General features: G+C 37.5%; 1 protein-coding gene across 4 annotated transcripts in view; it reads left to right on the forward strand.

Moving 5' to 3' along the window:
• LOC139131668 (transcription factor SPT20 homolog) overlaps window positions 1-22,730 on the forward strand; it is an 81,098-nt gene that overhangs the window by 51,279 nt on the left and 7,089 nt on the right. For 2 of the 4 annotated variants that reach the window (XM_070697823.1, XM_070697826.1), the window contains exons 1-20: window positions 116-252; window positions 1,559-1,620; window positions 4,108-4,149; window positions 4,796-4,857; window positions 5,441-5,507; window positions 6,442-6,568; window positions 7,576-7,604; window positions 8,005-8,040; window positions 8,305-8,454; window positions 8,951-9,004; window positions 9,412-9,551; window positions 10,327-10,477; window positions 11,945-11,971; window positions 15,769-15,825; window positions 16,653-16,709; window positions 17,154-17,329; window positions 18,046-18,078; window positions 20,509-20,878; window positions 21,487-21,616; window positions 22,074-22,380. In XM_070697823.1, the coding sequence (XP_070553924.1) occupies window positions 1,618-1,620; window positions 4,108-4,149; window positions 4,796-4,857; window positions 5,441-5,507; window positions 6,442-6,568; window positions 7,576-7,604; window positions 8,005-8,040; window positions 8,305-8,454; window positions 8,951-9,004; window positions 9,412-9,551; window positions 10,327-10,477; window positions 11,945-11,971; window positions 15,769-15,825; window positions 16,653-16,709; window positions 17,154-17,329; window positions 18,046-18,078; window positions 20,509-20,878; window positions 21,487-21,616; window positions 22,074-22,380 (2,018 nt within the window). In that variant the 5' untranslated portion in view covers window positions 116-252; window positions 1,559-1,617. Of the gene's footprint in view, window positions 1-115; window positions 253-1,558; window positions 1,621-4,107; window positions 4,150-4,795; window positions 4,858-5,440; window positions 5,508-6,441; window positions 6,569-7,575; window positions 7,605-8,004; window positions 8,041-8,304; window positions 8,455-8,950; window positions 9,005-9,411; window positions 9,552-10,326; window positions 10,478-11,944; window positions 11,972-15,768; window positions 15,826-16,652; window positions 16,710-17,153; window positions 17,330-18,045; window positions 18,079-20,508; window positions 20,879-21,486; window positions 21,617-22,073; window positions 22,381-22,730 lie in introns of those variants that run through there. The other 2 variants (XM_070697824.1, XM_070697825.1) reach the window with 2 other exon arrangements.

Genomic DNA, 22,730 nt, shown 5'->3' on the forward strand with positions numbered 1-22,730 from the left:
AAGAACTGCCAAAATTAGTGTTTCATAGCCAAAGACTTAGGGATATTCCATACGGACCATTTCCGGTCCCCCCTTACACATTAACGTGACAAAACGAGAGTACACGAGATCGGTCATCGAATATGGCGACGTTCAGGTGAAATCGCTTGAATGTATGGTGTACGGAAGAAAAGGCAAACAGACCGCAAACCGAAGCTCTCATCAGTCATGGCTAGCTTCATTCCCGTGTAAAAGCAGTGAATCTAAGACGAAGTGAGTTTCTGTTTATTTTCATGTCCACGAAATGCATCGACGACAGTGCCATGGCCCGTCCCTCCATCACTCCACTCGCGTGTTATTGTCATGTCAGAGACACAACATGCACAAGGTACTGAGCAGTCTACATCGACTATGTGCCTGGGGTGAAAGATTCAATACTCGGCTCCAGGCACAGGTGCACGTCATTTCATGAGTCATGCTGGTTCTCATACGTACAAGCTGTGTATTCTGTCACCCTCAGCATTGTGTCCGTTGAGGCTGGTTTGAGGAGCCGGATGGCGTGCGATGTCCTATACACTGTAAAACTTCGATGGCGCCCTTGGTCCGCACAGAAACTGAAAGTACAGCTATAGAGTCGGCTAGTTTTCATTTTATGACAAGTTTAGTCCGTGAACAGTCTGAATATGAATATAATAATAATTTGAATATATTTTCAAAGTATGATGTGCTGACATTAATTACAAATGAATCAAATGGTTTTTTCATTTATTTATTTGTTATATAGAGCTTACTAAGATCACACCTAAGACGTTCATTGATCATGCTGTAATTTCTTACACACTTTAACAGACGCCTTGATATTTGTAATGAGAAATATTCAGAAAACAAAACATACTCCTGGTCTCCAGGACTCCAATTCTTAATTCTCCAAAGGTCTGTCCAACCACATTTAGTATAGACAAACTGTAAAGTGATAAGGAAATGTGCATAGTAATTTATTGTAGTTTTAAAATGATATCCTTCTGTAAGGTTTTCCATGTTGTAAGCTGTGCTGGGGTTGTGATATATTCGAATCAGATAGATACAGAAGAGAAATATCCACCATGTGGATACTGTTAAGATGTTGCTAATCATTAGGTCATTGCAGTGGTGACTTTCTGTCGATGTAATATTCAATGATGGAAAAATTCAAAGTGGAATGTAGTGTATACTTTAAGGCAGTCTAGAAATTTCCTCTAGTCAGCCCTATACTACCTAAATATTACTTCCTATAGTAAATTTTCTTGAGTTGCAGAGAGTACTTTCAAGTTAGTAGGGTTACAACTTGTTGTGAAGGTAATCTTGCATTTAATTTTACTTCCAAGTTATACCAATGGAATGAGCTAAAATTGAGAATTAAAATTAGAAGATCCAGCTGAACTAAGCTTTACTATGTTCCCAAATGCATTTCAAGAGTCAGTAAGATTGCAACAGCCATTTCACCTTTAAACACTACTTCAGCTCTTGTTTCCAAGTGTAGAAGAGCATGATGATGCAATGAATTAATGCTGAGTAAATTCTTTTTATCTCTGTTATTCAGTGTGGATATTGCATATATACAATTTGATCAGTTGAGATTGACGATATCAACAAGGACCAATGGTAAGTTCTCTGTTCCTCCTCTTCCTTAAGCAACCATCAGTTCTCATTTTTGCCACTCAATTTGCAGTTCTTTCTCAACAGACAATCTGCCATATGCAGTCCTCGAGAATATATGCTATGACTATTTGAAACCTCTTAGTGTTTGCTGAAGGATACTTTGCAGGGTTCGAAATACCCGGTGGTCATGCGTCAAAAGACCACCAATTATCTAATTTGGACCACCAGATTCTATTTTTGGTGGTCAATCTTGACCACCAAGTTTTTGGAGCAGTGTTTCATCTAGGCTGCGCGATTGCGCGATTCCCCCATTTTGGTATGGTGTGCTGCGCGCCGCCAAGTGTACGTAGAAGGGGCGACCCATCGCGCACTGCACTGAGCTGGCTGGAATGGCATATCCAAATATCATGGGTGTCACACTTCGATGCTTTTGACCCATTATCGGCACCTGTTAATACTTTGGCAACAGGCATTGTATAGTGTAGCAAGAACATTTACATGAAAGGAACTAATTTTAGTTCGATTTTGATACTTTTTGTACTTTCCGTAGCTGATTTTGCATATGAAAGCATGTCAGCCCATTGAGAGTTACGTTCACAAAAGTTCATTGCCCTTGTCTCATTATCTCTGTACGATCGAGAACAGGAGACAAACTGAAGTTTTTGTGCATAGTATGAATGTCCGTAACACTATGAAAATAATTCTGGTAGCAAAAATTGACTCGGAAATTTGACTCTACTGTTACAGAAACGTTTTCAGTTAAGTGAATGGCATTGGCACTGTGACGTGACGGGATTGCATGCAATGAGAGTCACAAGCAAGCTGTAGTGTCAATGGGCCCGGTTTTTGAATTCAGTGAACAAACATTGACTTATTTTTCGGGCAAATAAACCCTAAAGTTAACTGTTGATGACAACCAACATTTCTGTTTGTTATTTTCCCACTGTAAAATGACTGACAAAAAGCAATTGGAGCGAATCTGACATCGAGAAACTCCACATTCAAAACACGGCAGACAGAGACCTCCTAAGTTGTTCGTTTTAACTTTACTGAGTCTGCGCACAAGACTACAAGACCAGCTAGGTCACTAGAAAAATACAACTAACAGGTTGTATAGGGCAATCTTGATCCAAACTCTACTGTGGTTAGGGATGATACAAGCACAGTAAAAACGTGACAAACAAATATATATTATTTTTTCAGAAGATAGGAAAGCATTCCTTTATAACTACTAAAGATTTTTCTTGCTTTGTGTAAGTACACACAGTTCAGTTAAAAATGAAAAAAATCCCTTGAAGGTTCATGTACAGTGGAAATGGCTAGCTGTTAACAAACATACAGAATATTGTAGCATACAAATTACGCTACGTTTTCCAGGAATATTAATGCTTACGAATATTAATGAGCCATCCGCCACTCTTCTAAGCTCTACATACATTCACAACAGAGATACTCAAATTTGTTGACTTTTGAAAACATCTTATATAGGATGGTGTTTGCAGCCAGCAGCTTGGATTGTGTAAGCAAGTGATTTATGGTTTGTAGTATGTGTATCACAAGTGACATCATTGCAACATTAAAAGTTACCTGTAAAGCCATGGTTATATGTTTTAGTTAAATCCCCCCCAAAATTTTAAAATCCCCCTCAAAAATTCCTGCAGAGGGGGACCAGTCCCCCCTTCCTGGTGTAGCATCCTAGATGAAACACTGTTGGAGGTCACAATAGTGCACTGCAGAGCTGTAAATCTTACATGCCTCTCACAGTTTATTGCTAGGAGTATCTAGAAACAATATATTGTCCTCAGAGATAGATATTTTAGCAATTATCTAGTACACGTCTTGTCTGTTCAATCACAGTCCCTCCACTGTGGTTCAATGTCAGTCCTTCAACCCCACTCCACTACTCAACTGAGTGTTCCTTTAAATAGACAATGTCTCTCTTTGTTTTACTGTTTACTGCTATGATTATTGTGATAAAATCTGCAAACGTTGAATAACATCTCCTAGCAAATTTCGTCTATAGTCATTAAAGTGACACATACAAAACTTCATAATAGTCCAAAAAAATGCAATAATTGTCATGTTATACAAGCAGTAATTGTCATTTCTTTATTACACAGTAATTCTGTCAAAACTTAAAATAATCTGTAACTCAAGTCCTTTGCATATAACCAGTCAGTCAGTCACTCATGCAGTAGTCAAGTTGATCTGTAAATGACTGAAAATTTTCCAGTGGATTTACTGGGCATCCACATACATGTAAACCAACTTAACATGTGTAGCAGCATGGTGAAATGATTCCAAAACAGCATGTACAGCCCACTATTCACCCCCATGGACCCCAACCTCCACAAGAATTACACTCTGATATTACTAATTTTTTTGACCACCAAATTTTGCAATTGACCACCAAAATTTGAATCTGGTGGTCAAACTTGACCACCAAACAAAAAAATTAATTTCGAACCCTGCTTTGTGTTTCTTATGCAGGCTGAAAATGTCATGTTGGAAGAGGCCATAGAGAAGGCACAGGTGAGCTAAGGGTCAGGGGTACATGCCCTGTTAAACCTGTCAGCGTGCTGTAGGTAGACAGCACACTGACAGAGTAATGTTAATTGTAGGAGTAATGTTAATTGGCTTCATAGAAATCCTCTCCTTTGTCATTCACTCAAAAGCCACTCAAACTAGATTACCCAACCTGAAGATTGAGCTGATATTTATAGTTACTAGAAGTTGTCATATGGCCTTCTACACATAAAGTGGTTAGTTAACATGTTTCACATTTGTCAGGAGAAGTATTAGTGTGAATCTAGATTCACATGGTAGTGTTTCTTATGCTTGCACATTATACATGTAGTCTTTATCTAATGTGATAACTACTGTTCACTGATCTGCTGGACCAGTTGAAAAGCAATTTCACCCATACAAACAAAACTAATTACAGTGTAATTACTCAACCCAGACAGAGCTTTTGTTTAGGGTCTAGCATATTGTACAAGGGATTCCCAGTCATTTTACAGGGATTTCTGTCAGTATGTCAATAATGTAATCATATACAGGGGAAGAGAAAGAGTACTGAGGTTGCTAAAGCAATCTATCTATCTTCCCAAATCTAAGCCAAAAATGCCAAATATTGCATCTCAGAAAGCAAATTTCATTTCTTTGTGTGGTATTTCAGTACATCATTCAATTAGCAAGGCAGAGACCACCAAAGAGAAAGGCAACTCCAGGAACGAAATGGTGAGTAGTGTTTACTACCCATGCACATTGTTTGAGTGTCCAAAAGGTGTACAATATGTCTGTCTCTCAATTCTTATTTGTGCTCATAAGTTATGAATCTGTAACATTTTGTAACCATGCCATGCCAGTAGTACATGATTGTGTAAATCTGAAAAAAATAAGCACATCACATCTGTCAGTCAATAGCTATGCATGTACTACGCAGTGCAAATGAAACACACAGTCTGAAGCATATATGCTTTTATCATGCCACATTTTGAAGATGTACACAATTACTTACTCAATTGCTTTCACAAGATAAATCTAAGAAATTTCCACATTGATGTACATTCATCTACAAAAAGTGAATGTGTTTAATTTGACGAGAAACAAATACATAATCTCCACAATTCTGCTACAACAATTCAAGTCTTGCCAAGTAAAGGGTCTCTAAACCCCATTTTGTTTTGGATGTTGCTGCCCTAGTTCCCAAGTGTTGATCACATGTTTATTCAATTTTTCACCATACATGAAGAGTCCTCATTAGCTCAAAATCAATTTATGCTATCATGTTAACTATTTGCCTACCTTGCTCTCTCTGCAGGAAAACTCTCCATCAAAAACTATACGACTTGTATGTGGAGGAAAGTGAAAAGGAACCGGAAAACAAGGTAATCTCTTTTTCTCTCTCTCTCTTTCTCTCTCTCTCTCTCTCTCTCTCTCTCTCTCTCTCTCTCTCTCTCTCTCAACTTTCTCTGCATATTGAACAACGGAAAAACAAAAGGATCTTTCATGCCTTTTCTTGCATCTACAGATTGTCTGACGTGTGAATAACTGCATAATGTTGCTGTCTCACTTGTACATACCTACTAGAAATATTGTAATGGAACATGATAAAATTTGGCATTGGGATAGATCTGCAAAATCAACAATATGTGTTCAATTTCAAAAGAAGCTCCAGACAGATTTTACTCAACTATGCACAAAAATGATCTATTTTCATAAATTGGCAAAAATACATCTGACTGATAATATGTATGCAAGGTCACAGTTTCATTGACCCCAGCATTTATTGACCTTTACATATGTCAAGCTATCATCAGCTCACGATGTGAATGATATTACAGGAAGTAATGGGGACAAATGAGTTCAGATGTTTTCATTTCAGATACAGGGTGTTCCTTATGTATCTCCTTTGATTTCCTAAAAAGGTGGAAGATGTTTTGTCGCAAAGCAGATCCCATAGGAAGCCTTGGCATGTTCCATCCTTCCCTAGCATTATGTGAAATCTTCATAATCCAAACTTTATCCACTCTCCCTATATACAAAGTCCGTGCATTTTATGTATGTGATAGGGTCAAACTGATCAGCACTTGTTGGTGAATGAGTCAAAGCTGTTCCAAAACCCTTTCACTGCTCTTCCCTATGATTTTGGTCCAAATTGATCATTATTAAATATGGAAGTCATAACATTATACCAAGGTTAATAGGAGGAAAGTTTATGTATCTTGTATGAGTACACTGATAAATAATTCCTGACCAGGCATCTTGCCAATCATCCATCCCTCTTTCTTCAAGTTGGTTTCATGTCTTCTATTGTTTCAGAGGCTGTGTAGTAGCGTACACTTGCTGGATAAGTTGGTTACAAAAGAGAAATTATCCTGTCTTGTTGTTAATCTGTATCCCGGAAATGAAGGCTATTCCTTGATGTTGAAAGGAAAAAATGGGTCAGGTGAGAATTTATAAAATCACTTTCACATTGACGCCAGAGGGAAAAATGCGACGCAGGAAACAGTCAATAAATAAGCAAATTTCTCCCACTGATTAAATGACAGTGAATTCCTTGCCACCTCAAATATATCATTATGTACCTTACCATAGAAACAAAAACCAACTTTTGTTTGAATAAATACACCAGTATTTTGCACTATGTTGTGAAACACCAGGAACATGATTACTGAAGAAGCTCAGAGAAGATTGCAATGAAAAAATATTATCTGCTGTTGATGAAAATTGAAGGAATCAGTCTTTTCTTTTCCGAGCCTTATTTTCTCAATATAACAAAATATTGCATCTTAAATGCTAAACAACATTCTTACTCATTCAAACTACATCAGCTGATTATTTTTGCTAGAGAAAACATGAAATATAATTTCAGCGGGGTTCTAGGGAGAACAGAAACCCTCAGAGCGCCATCTTCCCAATAGTGCAAGATATGGGGCAGATTAGTATTAATTTATGCAAATGATATTAATGAACATTGTTTGGTATTGAAATTTTATGCTAATGATTCTTTATCAATGTTGAACATTCGTCTGCTCTGAATTGTGCATTTTATACCATCTGCTGCAACTCTCATCATTTCTTTGCAGCACTGTAATGAATATTATACTCATCTTCAAATAAAAATGTGATTCAAACATAGCAGGACTCGGGGATGTAAAGCTCAGGCTGAGAGGGGAATGTCTTGGATAAGCCAACAATGTTTCACAAACATGTCATGTCAAAATATTCTTTACAATACATGTAGTTTCAATAAAAAAATAGTGAAAGAGATTCTATCGTATTTATTCCATTCGGTCTGGGAAACTTGACTCAGGTATTACATTTCTAGTGTGTTATGATTGATGGCCCTTACAATAAATCATAGCCACTTTACAAGAGTCAAACATAGGTTGTGATACAAGATACATTATACAAAGAAGTAACATTTTGTCAGTTTTCTGTCATCTTCCCCAGATTCTGAAACAATAAGACTGCCTTATGAGGTAAGATATACATACTCTTTAACCTTTCTTGATACGGTGTAGTTGTTCTCAAAGTATAAAAGTTCTTATACATACAAACTATTTATACAAAATCAAACTTTTGTTGATTTGGTCAAGAGCTGACTATTCACATCCAAAATGTTATTGCTAAAAGTAATTCTTGTAGTGGTGATGTTTACTTAGTATTTATTTATCTTTAAAGTAACAAAAACAACTCAAGTATGATGCTTTCTGACTTGAGGCTTTGAGAGTGTTGGTTCAATGTTACATTTGCAAACAATGGTGTCAATTCTTTTCCCGTCCAGTCCATTCTTAGTTCTGGACATGTTCTGTGTAACATATTTGTGTATTGCAGTTTGTAAAGTGATTGTGTAATAATCTCTGTGTTGAAACATTACAGGAATCAGAACTGTTGGACTACTTAGACTCAGAGGAGGTGAGAATATAAACACTTTTCAATAATAGTGTCTCTCTGCAAATTCATCACATTTATAGTTCCAGCTCTCATACATGGAGAGAATTAGTAACACTTTATGTAAAATACAAATTTAGAAATCACCACAGTTACAAATAGTGCCCTCTGTAGCTCAGTTATGAAATCATTTTGTTTGTGTGTTTTTTGCAACTGTTTGTAATTTACATGTATTTTGGTATTCAGCTGTCTGACATTATCGTACTGTGTTCTTACCCTCTGTTACAGTTACCCCCTATTTTAGTTGACCTCTTGGAGAGGTCACAGGCCAACGTATTTTATGATGGCTGTGTCATTGCCGAAGTTCGAGACTACAGGCAGTCTTCCACAGGGAAATCATATGACACTCATCATGTTTTACTCCGTCCCACTGCCCAGGTAAGGTGGCATGCTCCATAGATCCATAGACATTGAAATATTGCAGCCTTTCAAGCATGCCGCCAGTTTTATAAAGTGTGAAATAAATGAAATTGTGCAAGATCCAATCCTTAAAGCAGCAGTCTTCAATCCTGGGTTTTCATATCTGATTTCTGATTTTGTCATGAAGAAATTTCATATCAGGTTGTTGTGAATATATTTATATTGGTGATTTATATCTTGATGCATTCAGTCTGAAAATCATACAACGTGGAATGAAAAGAGGACACTGAAATTCAATGAGAACATTCAGAAATCAGAGTAAATTGTGTGCTAATGGCTTGAATTAAGTGCTCTTCATGACAGGAAATCTTTGAAACCCAGTAGAGTTTCAGCGCAAAGAAGAGACTACCATAACACGTAACAGTAACAACCATAACAATATATTTTTTACATGACCTTGACATTGTAGAAGAACAAAATTCATGTTGTTTGTATGATTTCTTGTCCTTTGCAGACTCTACTTTGTGACATTAATGCCATTGTTAGTGAAAACAAGCATTGGACTCAGGTAACAATGTTTAATGTACATGTACTGAATATACTTTTGAAAAGGTGATCTGTTTGCTATCCATTTCAGAATGAATTGTGCTCAATTTTTTTTACGAAAGTGCTTTGCTTACATACCAGTCAAGGTCAGAGTTTCAACTCTGAGTGTCACTTAATTTTTCTTTCCAAGATGACATTTGCAAAATGAAGAGAATGTCTTATGTGAAGCAGAGAGTTCATATTTCACAAGCAATGTACTGTGCATCAGTTACTATACGACTACATGGCTGCTGGCTTTTCAGGAATTTATTCAATTGTGTTAAAATATGATGAAGAGATTTGTCCCCCTGAAAAAATAGAATTGGGTGGAAAATATAGTTTCAGATATTGAAACATATCTTACTGTCATCGTCTATTATTTTCCACCAGGAGGAGAAGTTACAACTTGAGAGCCAGCTGCTGCTGAAAACACAGGAACCACTGTGTTTAGATCCATCTGTGTCAGTATTCTGCGTTGCCAATCAACTCAACTACAACAAAAAGAAATTTAACACCATACCTCTGAAAAGGTAGGCAGTTCCTGATTTTATAGAAAGTTTTTCAGATTTTAGACAGTGTCTCATACTCATTTGCCTAGTATATGACAACTTTTTAGCAAAAAGTAATGTCAAAAGTGCTGAATTTTCATACAAATTTGTTTATTCATGTATCTCAATCTCTGAGAGAAAATTTCCAACAGAAATGCACTCAAGCTTGAAGTGAGTCATTTACATCAAAGTTTGAACAGATATTGTTTATACATGCGTATTAAATGACAGATAATAACTGATTACCAATGGTAAATATCAATAGATAATGCAAATCACATGAAATGGTTGGATAATGTTTTCTGGAAGTGGCAATCCTCAAGTCCAGATTCTTGTAGCAGAGATTGTTGACATTGACTATTTACATGATTGGGTCATTTGTTCTCTTTTGAAAGTCTTCTCCAGTTAATAAATTTGTTCAGAAATAAAGTTGATAACAAACCTTTCCCTCGAAAAAAAAGATTCTTGTCACTGTGACTTCGCATGTACAGTTTTTAGATATGATTTGGTAAAAAGAGGCCCTTTAGTCCTGGCCATGTGTAGACCATCAGTAGCAAGACTAGTGGTGCCCTTGTCTTGACACAGCCACAATGTTAAAGATTTTCACTGGCAGACTATATATATGCGTATGTTGACAGAATTCCTGAAAACTTTTCAAAGAGAATGGTCAAACATTTCCCTCTGTCCTTTGTGTGTAAACTTCCTTCATTCTCATGTTTTTTTACCCTACAAATTGTTCACTTGGTCCTTGCAACAGGTGTGTGAAGAGATACTCTCAAAGCAGTAAGAATAGACAGTCAGTAATGAAGTCTTGTCCAGCTCCGTCAAATCTCTTCCTGCATGATTTCCTGACAAAGCGAAGAGGAAAGCGTGCTCTGCCCATTGTGGACCTCAAAGTGGCAAAGCCGGTAAGTACACATCAAAGTGACATATTTCTCAAACTAGAAATGAAGTATTCACAAGGATATAGTGTTTAACCCAGCTTTCATTGCATGCAGACCATGAGAAATGTACAAGAAAGGGTACCCTGAATGAAATACATGTATAAGGAAATAAATATAAATAAATTAAGTATTTCAACTCGTTAGATGTGTATGTTTATTGGGAAAGCCTCATTGACAAGGTTGTATTAAACTGATTTGCATAAGCTATTGAAATGGTACCGAATCAGGTAATTACAATGAAGAGACCACCTGCATCAAGCGGGACAGAGTTGTTCATAATCTTCAGTTGATACAGCTTTGCTTTGTAAGATATTTGTTTTACCATGACAATCTAGTGCCCAGCATCATAATCTGTCCCATATATACGGTATATATTGTAAAGTGTACTGTAATCTGTTAACAAGGAAGAACCATGTCTTTCTGCAGACATTGATGCAGAAGATAGGATTAACTTAGCATTAGTGCTATTCACCAAACTGTTCATGTAACGTCAGTGTTATTCACTTGAAAAGGCCTTGTGCCTCAAAATCAGAATCTTTCACACACTTCCAGGTATTCCTTATGCTCGTTATTTTTATGATGTTATTTTATGTTTGGCATTTTTCTGCTTTTCATGCCTTAGATCTGGTACAAGGCTGTGTTTTTAGTTTCTTAGGGTACAGTGTCTCAGATATAAAACTAACTACATAAATAAAAGGCAAAATTAATATTTATTGTTCACTCATCTTCTATGCAGGATAATATTGTTGCATAGTGGCCCAGCCAAAGTGCAGATGTCTTCCATGGGCATTGCCTCTCATTGCTTAAAACTCACCCAATCAAGTGGAACAACGCCCTCTACAGCAGAGGAAAAAGAATTCTCAATAGCATGATTGAGAACATCACTTTGTTGTTACTTTTGTTACAATGTTTGTTCCATCAAATGTTTGTGTCTCTGCTCTTTTTCTCATTTCATTTCCCCATCTAAATGTTAACAGAAAATTTAAACCATTTCATCATCGTACGTTAAAGCGAACACATAAGAAAAGTAAAACAAAAAAAAGTGAACAGGGTTTGAATAAATACTATATACCAGTAGAACTATTGTAACTTGTTATAAAGATAAACCAACTCTGGAATACAGCGCCTCAAGGCGAGTGTATTAAAATAGCAAGTTACGGAAGGAAAACTGTGTACATGTCCAATGTTGCAGTTAATCCTGAGCATAGCCTTTACCCAAACAGCCGTAGTCCACTTTTGATTATTAAGCCAAGGAAAATTTCCTCATGTTAGGGGTTTATACTGTATACATGTGTGTACAGAGTTTCAAATAATTACTACATGAAAACAAATGTCCACCCCTGCCCTCCCAGACGTATCTACATATACATCATACATGGTACTAAATTCAACTTGTACCTGTCATTTTCCCCATGTGAACACTACTGGCAGAATGAGGACTCATTGGATGATAATATGGTAAATATACCATTTTGTCTAAGTAAACACTCTCTCTATCTTTGGTCTCTCCTACCTTATTCTCTTCATCTTCTGGTATTAGCCATACATGTACCCATGCTTGTGTTTAACCTTTTCACCTTCCCTGTCTATCAGTGCCTGTCCAACTTTTCCCGAGAGCACGATAGACTTGTGCAGAAATTTTAGTGTTGAAAGGGTTAAACCAGTCTTTTTTTCTTTTCCAACACCACCCAAACTTTGGTTAATTTTCTGTTAATTGCATGTTTTAAAGGGTGTAAAACAAATGGGGTTATTTTTTGTAAAGTGTGTTCTGTATTTTGTTTGTTTTCTCTCGTGTTCTTTTTGTTTCTTTTTGATGTTTCTTATCATTTCATTTGTTTTGTTTCTGTGTTTGTTCATTTTTTCTATGAAAGCTGTGTATTTATGTTGCTTGCAGCCTTCTAAAATTCTCATTCTATTGATTGTGAGTGTGTTTTTGCACATTGGTATGTTCTGTACAGTTTGTTTTGTGTCTCTTCTTCTCCTCATTGTGTATACTGGGTTTTTGTTATCTTAACACATGATTGAGGACTACAACTTAACAAGTGAAGAGTTAATCGCAACTCATATCCTACTCTTCCCATTGAAAATAATTCTATACAGATTTTAGCATGCATGGCAACTTCTAGCCATCTGTGAATATGATATCATGTTTTACCCCTACCCTGAAATGACTTGATATTTTGCACTGTAATGATAGTATTCTTTAAATCATCGCAATCATGCATGCCTCGACCCTCTCCCCTGACAGAGCATTGCCCACATCTCAATGGTGTAAAACAGTATGTAATGTACTTTCTTGAGCTAAGTTGTCAATCTGTACTTCCCAGTGTATTCGTAGACTCTCACAGCCCCCTCTGTGTCGATGCAACAAGCTTCTGGGAAAGTATGTGTGCCTTCAAAAGTTGAGCTGAGTGCGGCTAGGTTTTGCAAGTTGATGTAGCCACCCATAGTAGCTATTAGTATTACCATTAATTTTTTTCGAGATAGAAAAAGCTAATCTGGTCATTCTTCTGAAAGGGTTATAGAAAATGGCTTTGTTATTACCAGTGGTTAATTTTGAACAAATTTGACTTCATTCATGGCATTGGTGAAACTGCAAAAACGTACTACCACATGGGCATCATATTAAGTCCACTGACAGGTGGCTTTAATCGGAAATTGAGTGTTAGTGGCAAAGGAGAGATATACCAGTAGCGTTTGTTGGAGCAACACAACAAGAAAAAGTTATACACAGAAACACGTATGAATTAAGTGACTTTACAGCCCTACAGTGTTTACATTCAATCAACAGTGCAGACGTGTTTGTTACTGGCGGAAAATGAGTCAGCACACGGGCAATAGACATCACCTGGTCTGCCTATCAGACAGATGAAAAATAAATCAGAATAAAAACTGTTAACAGCCCCAAGTTTGGCCACTTGATTGCCCAAGCTGGCTAACTAGGCCTTGCTATGTTTGGTAGGACTGTTGAGGGCAAGTCAAAGGTATATGGTAGAAGTGTGTAGTGAACAAGGGGCTGTGAGAGCAACCATTCCCAGGGTTGCATGCATACTTTAGCCCATATGCCATAACCACAGTATTACTACTTACCACATACTACCGGTATATCGTCTCTGTCATCATATCATATGTGCTTGTATTTCTATCCATACGATACAAAACTGTTCCATGTGGTGTTGTGCATGTCAATACCTAATGGCAAATGTCAAGCAGTATCCTACAGGCACATCAAACTGACATGTGCTTCCTGTTACTTCACAAGGAAAATTTCTGTGAAATATTATTCATCCACAGTCATATTGTCAGTCACTGACCATTCTTGTAAAATGACTCATGAATGGCTACGTCACACCAAGCATGTCACGTTTAACCCTGCATGTCTCACCACAGGCGGCCCAGTTTTTCTCACTGTTTTCTCTATCATTTTCTCTCCTTTTCTTCATGCTCTGACTGATCGAGAAATAAAATAAATGGTTATAAATGGTTATATAACCTAACCTAGCCTCTGTGACTCTTTATTTATTTTACACCCCATTACAAGGACGTATATCTCTCATACACACATGTTGTAATTAATTAGTCAACACAACTAATTATGCTAATCCGTGGACTTATCAGGGATTTTACGGGTTGGTCAACATCGCGAAAGATAGGAAAGGTTACTTACATTTTCATTTACATCTCTATCTTTGCAATGTTGACCAACCTTTGATAAGTCCATGGATTAGCATAATTAGTTGTGTTGACTAATTAATTACAAGATGTGTATATGAGAGATAAACGTCCTTGTAATGGGGTGTAAAATCAAGAGGCTATAGGTTAGGCTATATAGTCATTTATTTTATTTACTACGATCAGTCAGAGCATGAAGAAAGGAGAGGGACTGACAGTGACACAGAAAACTCAGAAAAACTCAATAATAAGCTTATTAATAGTGATTGGGCCGCCTGTGGTCTCACAGGATTTAGCATGCCATGTGACAAGTTCACCACCATTGTTTGCCCACTCTCTGGATGGAAATCCCCTCATGATGCCAAAGGGTATCAGGGGGGTCAGGGTTCAAAGGTCAAGGGTCGTGATACCATTACAATGCCAATAAACAAAGCACGTGTGCACAATGATCACACTGCAATTATGAATCCCAGTTCTCAACAAATTGTTCAGTAGATTTACTTATGTTTCATGTAAAAATTGTGTATTATGTCTGCATTATCTCCTACCAACTTACAGGCCACATGTAGTTTTACATCAGGAAGTGTACAATAAACACTGAGATACATGTGTTGTAGAACCAATCTGTTTTCACTCACTTGTTTTGCAGTGTCACTCTATTCTTGGAGAATTGATCTCACAAACTAGCCATTATTTTCACCATGTTGAGGTGGCAGGCCTCTCTGTAGAGTGACACGAGAGCACCTCTAGCAACATAAAGAATAATTTTAGACTGCTTCTTGAATCAAAAGCACACATTTTCTAACCACTGTACCACTCCAAACAGAGATGCAACAAAGTCTATCGTCGCTGTGAATGAAGGAACGGTGATAGAGGTCTTCTGGAAAATTGTGATGATCTTTTGGGAAAATGGGATTTCTCAGCATTCTTCAAAGGGGATTTCTCAAAATTTCTTACTGTGTTAGAAGTAGTGGCTGTTACTGTACTCTGTGGAAGTTACAGTCTGATATCATTCAAAATGCGGACAGAAATTCTTGTTCTTGTTGACAGAAAAAGGACTGCAACACAGCTTCTTACGCAAATGCAGTAATGACATCTTTGTAACAGGGGCTCCTTCAAGAGAGTCGTTGTGTTGTCAAATACATTATTGTGTAAACAATATCCACAATCAATGCATACATGTACCAAGGTTTCTTGTATGAGAACTCAGAGAAAGACATAGTAACTATGGATTCACTTCATAACTGTCAGGAAATTCTCCATGCATGACAGGGTGTTCTCTGGCTATCACTTTATCTCTCCCCATCACATAGCCAAGCAATCAGTGAGTTTTCACTCAGGGAGCCGGTATTCAATAACTTTTACCTACTGCATTTGATGGGTTTTGAAGACCAGGAGGAACACTCAGGCACTTGTGAGGACTTACAGTAATTTTGTATTTACAAGCATTTAATTCTAATCTTCAATACCAATTAATCAGTAACCCCTTTCTACACTGACATCGGGAAAATAACTTCTCCCTCATCGTCATTAAATTATCCATTGATATTTCTATAAATATTTCCTCTTCTGTCCCATTACAGTGTGTTGATATGTGGAAACAGAGACCAGTAAATCTAGCATCACCTTCAAGTGTGGATGTAAGTAATGATCAAGTGGAAGGTATAAGTTGCCATGGACAAAAAGCAGAGAACTTGGTGTCCCAAGAGCAATATAATCCTTGTCTATATTAAAGGCGGTTTCTTGGTGTGGCTATGCACAACGACTATTTGGCTGATAAAAAAATGGCTTCTCTCCTGGATTAGAACCACAATTTAAGTACCCTGGAAATTGTTACTAGGGAGGATTGAGATATTCTGACTGTTAACCATATTCCTCTAATTTTCGACTGAGTGGCAAATAATAATTGTTAAAAAAAAGGAAATGGTGAGAAATATGATTCAAAGTGCATTGCAGTACTGTTATATACACGGGATGAATGCAAAAGTCAGCAGAGATAGCTGAACTTAAAGTCCACCTCATTGCTAAAATTCAAATATGCAAACACGACACTGTGTAACTAACACAACACAGCTATAGTTGTCATGATATTTTATAGTGTAATGAATTGTCAAAGAACTCTTTGAAACGTCAGCTTACTTTTTCGCAAACATACAATTTGATTGCCTTTGTAGGCAGTTGTGTTTTCATACAATTTCTCGCTGTCCAGTTGAAATTACATAAAACATACAAAATAATCTTGCATTGCATTGCCCAGCATTAAATTGTCAATGAAATCTGCAGCTAGCCATTACAAAACCAGTCAACGTAAGGTTCACTGAAAATCTGGAGAAGGCAAATATAGACCATTCTCATTGAGTAGCTAGAACACCAGTTTTCCGTTATGTGTTAAAAGTCGTGTAACTTGTGACAGACTTGTCCATTTTCCACAATTACATCACACATTGTTTGTGTATGTCCTCAACAGGTAGAACAGTTGGCCAAACATGCTGACAAGCCAAGAAATATCCACGATAACACACCGGTAAGTGTCCCATTGAGAAAGGGTATTACATGTTCCAGTATGTTTCCACAGACCATTTTATAAAGTTACTATACTTATCCATACATTAAAAAAAGTAATTTTGCATTTGTTTCAGAAAATTAGTTTGTGAAGGGACTGGTCATTGCCATTATGTTGATGGTGTTGGATGAACATTCCGTCAATTTAATTGTTTTTTTAAAATATAAATTTTTACACATTAAAAATTGATGGAGGTTCATCTGTATTTAAAGGGACAATGAAGCTATTCCCAGCAAATTTTAAGATGCTTTTTTCAGTCGTCCAACTATAGTAACTTGTGGTGCCATACCACACCTGTGTTATGTACACAAAGTGTGTACTCTTTTCGTTGGAAATTATTAATTGCGTGAGTCTGGTCGCTTCTCTATGACGCCATTGGCTGATCACTTCTCTGTCTGTCAACAGATCGTTGTTGAAGAGGTGGTTCTTGAAAGAGAACGGGACAACAACAAGATATACCACGCCAGGGTGACAATCCTACAGAGACAGACAGATATGTTTTATCTTGGTGAACTGTACATTGAAAGAGACTATCATCCCAATCGAGGCAATGGCCAAAGACGAGCCGGATCTGTATGCAAGTGAGTCAAAGCTTCTTGCTCCTCCATTTTCTCTCCCAGAGGTTCAAGTTTGTCGCAGAAACATCAGCATTGCACAAGTAAATGGCATTACCAGCAGTTTCAGTAATACGCCTCAGGGACAGATGTTCAAATACTGTACAGTCTACCAATTGTGGAAGGAAGGGAGGGGGTCATTTTGAAGTTCATGAAGTAAATAAAGTTTTCAGGGGCTTATTTTTTGTGAAAAACTGAATTTTTTTTCCCATAGAGTAAGCACTTAGATGGTGGCCATTTTGAATTTCAATAGTCAGTAAATATTGGGTAATTTGTTTCTCTTGTGCCGTATTTTGCAAAATAACCCCATATTTTCAGTCTTGATTCTTAAAGGGGGAGGGGTTTAATGTTTCTGTATGGCAATTTTGAGCAAAGTTTTTAAGTCTTTTTAATTTTGAGACATGTCCAAATGTAACTTAATGTTTGCGTGTGAACAAATATTCACTGGTTGGTCTTTTTGTAGTTCAGAATATCATTTCTATCTACTCCTGTGTTGTGCATTAATGTTGGTTCTCCATGCCAACAACTAGGTGAATCAGTGTGTAAGTTTGCCATAAAAATGCCATAAACTTCCACAAGATAATATCACCGATGTTTGATATATCAGTACAAACAAAAGTGTGAAGAGTTTGGACATGGAGACATTGAGAAATGTTGTAATTATCCTTCCTTTTTTCCAACAGATTCCCACTTGGAACAAAAATCAATGTACAAAGGTATGTATTTCACTGAGGATGAAAAAATTATTTCATTTGTTGCTAAATATATATATAAAATGAAAATGAAAATTCAAAATTAATGAATTCAACAATTGAAACAAAAGTCCATTGGAGAAAGCTATACTATAGAATGTATACCAAATCTGTGCTCTCGCTGTCGCTCGTAACTTTCGTAAATTACGAACAAAAATGAAAATTTACGAAAAAAAATGAATGCCCTATCGGCCATTTACGAACGATTTTGTTATTTTTGAAGCCTGATTTTCGGTCAAGATTGTGAATTCCGGGAAATACTGTCATATCTCGTCTTTCAAAACCTACGCTGCCCCTATCATCGGCGCATCGACACATGGTGATAGCTGGCTTTGGACTTTGACCTGTAATAACATGAGCATGCGCGAAAAGGTTTCAAGATCCCCGGGTCTTGTAATCTCATAGTGGTGTGTCATGCATTACGGTAGTTTCGAGACACCCAAACACTCACAGGCTGTCAACTTTCAGAATGGACTGTTGAAGCGGATCGAGGGAAGCGGGCAGTTACAAATACTTAGGATTGATAGTATCCAGTGGGGAAAGAAAGTTGGGCATAAAAACGGCAACTGATATGAAAAAATACGAAACAATGAAACCGCCGAGCTAGAAGAGATCAAGAACAGTCAGCCTGAAAGACAGTCGAACTACAGCAGAACTGCAGTCCGGGCCGCGCATGGTTGAACATGTACTGCAAAGTGTTTTTCTGTGCATGGAGGTGGAAGCGAGCCGGAAATCTTAGATGTCATAGATTTGTCATTTGACGATCTGCAAATTGAATTTTTCAGTCAGCTTGCCAATTTTAATAGGTTTCCTTCAAAATATTTTACAAGAAACTGTCTCAGCAAATGTTATGAATACTGATAGTTTTCTATGATCCAGAGAAAATGCATTGCTGTGCACAGTCCCCGTCCCATGACCAAAAAGTTTATCCAGACAAAAAAATAAATGACGATCATCTGCAGCGTTTTAAAAGTGTAACTGTCTCTAAGAAAACATTAGCAGGATCACCAGTCTCAGTTTGCGTACTTAAATTTGATTGAGATGAGACAAAATTTGTGCGAAACCACAGACTGCCAAATGTTCTGATCAGTGGTTGTTTAAAAAGAATTTTAGAGATGAACATGGCATAATGACTGCAGCTATAGAGGCACCACCTAGTACCTATGGATGACGTGCATACTTTCAAAGTAACAGAGCTTTCCAAATATGAAAAACAGGGGACAGATTTTCTAGCATCTAAAACTTGTGCAAACACTGATAATATTTGACAATATTAATGACCGCTTCATAAACTAATATATATAATCATCAACCACTGACTACACACACAAAGGGAGTTATGATTTGTGTCACAATATACACATGTTATGTTGCGTAATAAAGATAGAGTAATTGAATAACATTCATTGGCCGTTGACCAAAATTACACACTTTATTGAGACGAGGAAGAAATTTCAATGTTACAAGCATTCATGACCCATGATACTGTGTTATTCAATAAATCTTTTGAAAATGCGTATCAAAATATGAGTGTTCATTGTCAAAAAAAAAAAAAGGGATTTTTCATTTTCTTTTGTCCATAATGAAATCATTCATCATTTCTATCCCCTTAAAATCATCTATTGAGTACCAGAAGTGCTTGTTGAAAGTTGGTGGGTTCGAATAACATAATTGTGCTTACTAATATTTTTTGAACCCAATTCGTAAATTTACTAACAATTTCGGAAGGCCAGGGAGAGCACAGACAAATGTGTTTCACCGAAGAGTACCATTTCCCCACTGGCTCTCTAACTAGCTGAATGAAAATTACATTGAAAATGAAATTTCCTTGAGTTAGGATGGGAGGTAACACAAGTCTGTGAGATGTACTTCACGTTACAGATGTGTACATGATTCTGATTTTATTGGCTGTGGTGAAAAATGGTGTATATCTTTTGAAAAGTGTTTCTATTAGTCATTAGAGCAGATCCAAAGCTTGTGTTCACTGTAAACAGAAGGATCATTGTTGAAGTGCACATTATGTTACTTTTATCCACAATCACTCTGATTCTTATCCAGACTGCAAACTATCTAGGTCACTACATTTTTCAAAAAGAGAACTACTTTACACACTGACTTCATCTTCTTTTGTTAACAAATGAAAATCCTTTGTTTATTGGGCATTGGCGCTGTTTTGGAAGAGCATGACTGCATGATGGTAAAGATCAGCTTTTGTGAAAATTACCATTGTCTTTTTTGTATTAAAATAGTGTTGTGCACATGTGTCCCACCAGTGTCACCGTTCGCAAAAATTTGATGGTGTAGTGATATCCTAGGTCATAGCAGAAGACTTTGCGAACAGTGAGACTCCTCTTGTCATCAAGGTTTTACAAGATTTGCTCTTGACATTCACAGGTACTTGCAACAATTCAAGGATCTCTTCACTGAGGAAGGCAGACGATCTGTGAAAATCTCACACATCATTCCCGGACAGCCGACGTCAGTCGCACAGCAGAACGTGCCTGTCACCCAGCCAATCAGCATTGCCATACAAAACCAACAACCCCAACCCCAACCTCAACCCCAACAACAACAACAACAGCAGCAGCAGCAGCAGCAGCAACAACAACAACAGCAACAACAGTATCAACAACAACAGCAGCAACAACAGCAGTTGCAGCAGCAGCAGTCACTGGCAACAGTGCAGCAGATAGCAGTGAGTGGAAACCAAACCATGATACTTAACACTGGAGGAACCATGTCAACTGTCACCTCGCTCCCGCAGGTCAGTGTCATATTTTATTGAACAACTTGGGCACCTCAAAAAACCAGTGGAAAAACATTTTGTACTCAAACCAAAGAATAACTTCTACCTCAGAGGATTGTCCCTTCCTCGGAATTTTATCCTAAAGCATCCTCACCCAAGGGAAATTTGCATAAAATAATTTGCATGTACGGTACAAGGAAACCTTTCGTCATCTGAACTCAGTTGAGGCTAAGAAAAGAAATCAGTTTAGTTCAATAATATCCAAAGTTTGTAAGTCATCTCCTGAAGGAAATATAATACAATGTAAGATTTCTCCTGATGGGACCAACTTTATGAAGTTTTTGTCGATCACCTAGGGTGTCTTGGCCAGCAAGTCTAGTAGTCTGATGTTGAAGGGATGTGAGGAAGATGTTGGGTAGTAAGCACTATATGAATCCAAGATACATGGCCTCATGAATAATTATGAACAACTCACGAATAATGAGGCATATAAAGGATAATAATAATAATAATAATAATATTTTTGGTGTTCAGAATCTGTTCAGTTCCTTGTGTAATACTTCTGTGATATATTAGCAAACCAAATTTACACAGTTTAATCATCCGTTGTGTGGGGTTTTTTTTAGGGCACTTCCGGGCAGATTGCAGTTGGTGGCATCAAGAAAACACCCCCAATCAGAGTACAATTGAATCCAGCAGGTGGTCTGAGTTCCAATATTCTCAGCCCCACTGGCCAGCAGGTGACTGCCCAGACAGGTGAGTTGTCAGTGGTTGGTAAGTCTCCGTAGACATAATGACTTTCCATTTCTTAATTAGTCAGAAAAGAGGGTGAGTTTTGAGGTCGCACAAGTTCAATATGATAAAGAGGTATTTGACCTTTCACCAGCCATCACGCTAATATGATAATGGAGTGATTTAAAGAGGCACGTTTTTATCAGCTTTATTTCTCAACAAATTGAATAATCCTCTCATGTTGAGACTACTATGTATAGGGGTAGTTCTCATCAGTTTTGAAAAGCCTGGCTTGAAAGGGTGAATTGCACACATGAGCTTCAAAATGAGCCCCAACAAGTGGGTATGCAAAAAAACTGCGTAATAATTTTTGGAGACTGAATGTCTGTCCCCAAGGTGCATTCCAACTTAAAATGAGATGTAAGATTTTCAAAATGGGAAAATCAACTTTAAACCTACCCTCTTCGTCATCTCTTTCCAGGCATCACAATAGCAGCAGCACCAACTCAGCTGACAAGCCAGCAGCAGCAACAACTGCTGGCCCAGCAAGTACAGCAACACATCCTACAGCAACACATCCTGCAGCAGCAGCAACAACAGCAACAACAACAACAACCAGCCCAACAACTACAACAACAGCCTACCCAGCAACAAATACAACAAGCGCAGCAGCAACTACAGCAGCAGCTGCAACTGCAGCAGCAGCAACAACAGCAGACCCTGCACACCCTGACACCAACATCAACAGGGAGATTGCACGGAAGACCACAGACTGTACAGTTTACAAGGTAACTGACCACTTGAAAATCAATACACTTGTACAGCCTTCAGAACTGCTCAGTTAGACTCTTGAGTTCTACAGTATTAGAGGAAAAGTCAAACTACATGTACACCTTTGGTACAAAGATGTTGACGTCAACACCAACACTGCCCACTCCCCAAACAGTTACCAGCTAGATATGTTCCCCACCCACTAGGGATTAGTCCAGGGTATAATTTTCTCAGAACCTCATCCATATATGTGTAACTCAACTGAACAAGTCAAATATTTGTCTATACTGTTTGAGCTTCACAACTTACAAAGTTGAAAATTTGACTTAAAAGATATCAAGCCAAGTGTGGTTATGATCAGGTTTTA

Source organism: Ptychodera flava, chromosome 4, assembly GCF_041260155.1.
Source record: "Ptychodera flava strain L36383 chromosome 4, AS_Pfla_20210202, whole genome shotgun sequence".
NCBI lineage: Eukaryota > Metazoa > Hemichordata > Enteropneusta > Ptychoderidae > Ptychodera > Ptychodera flava.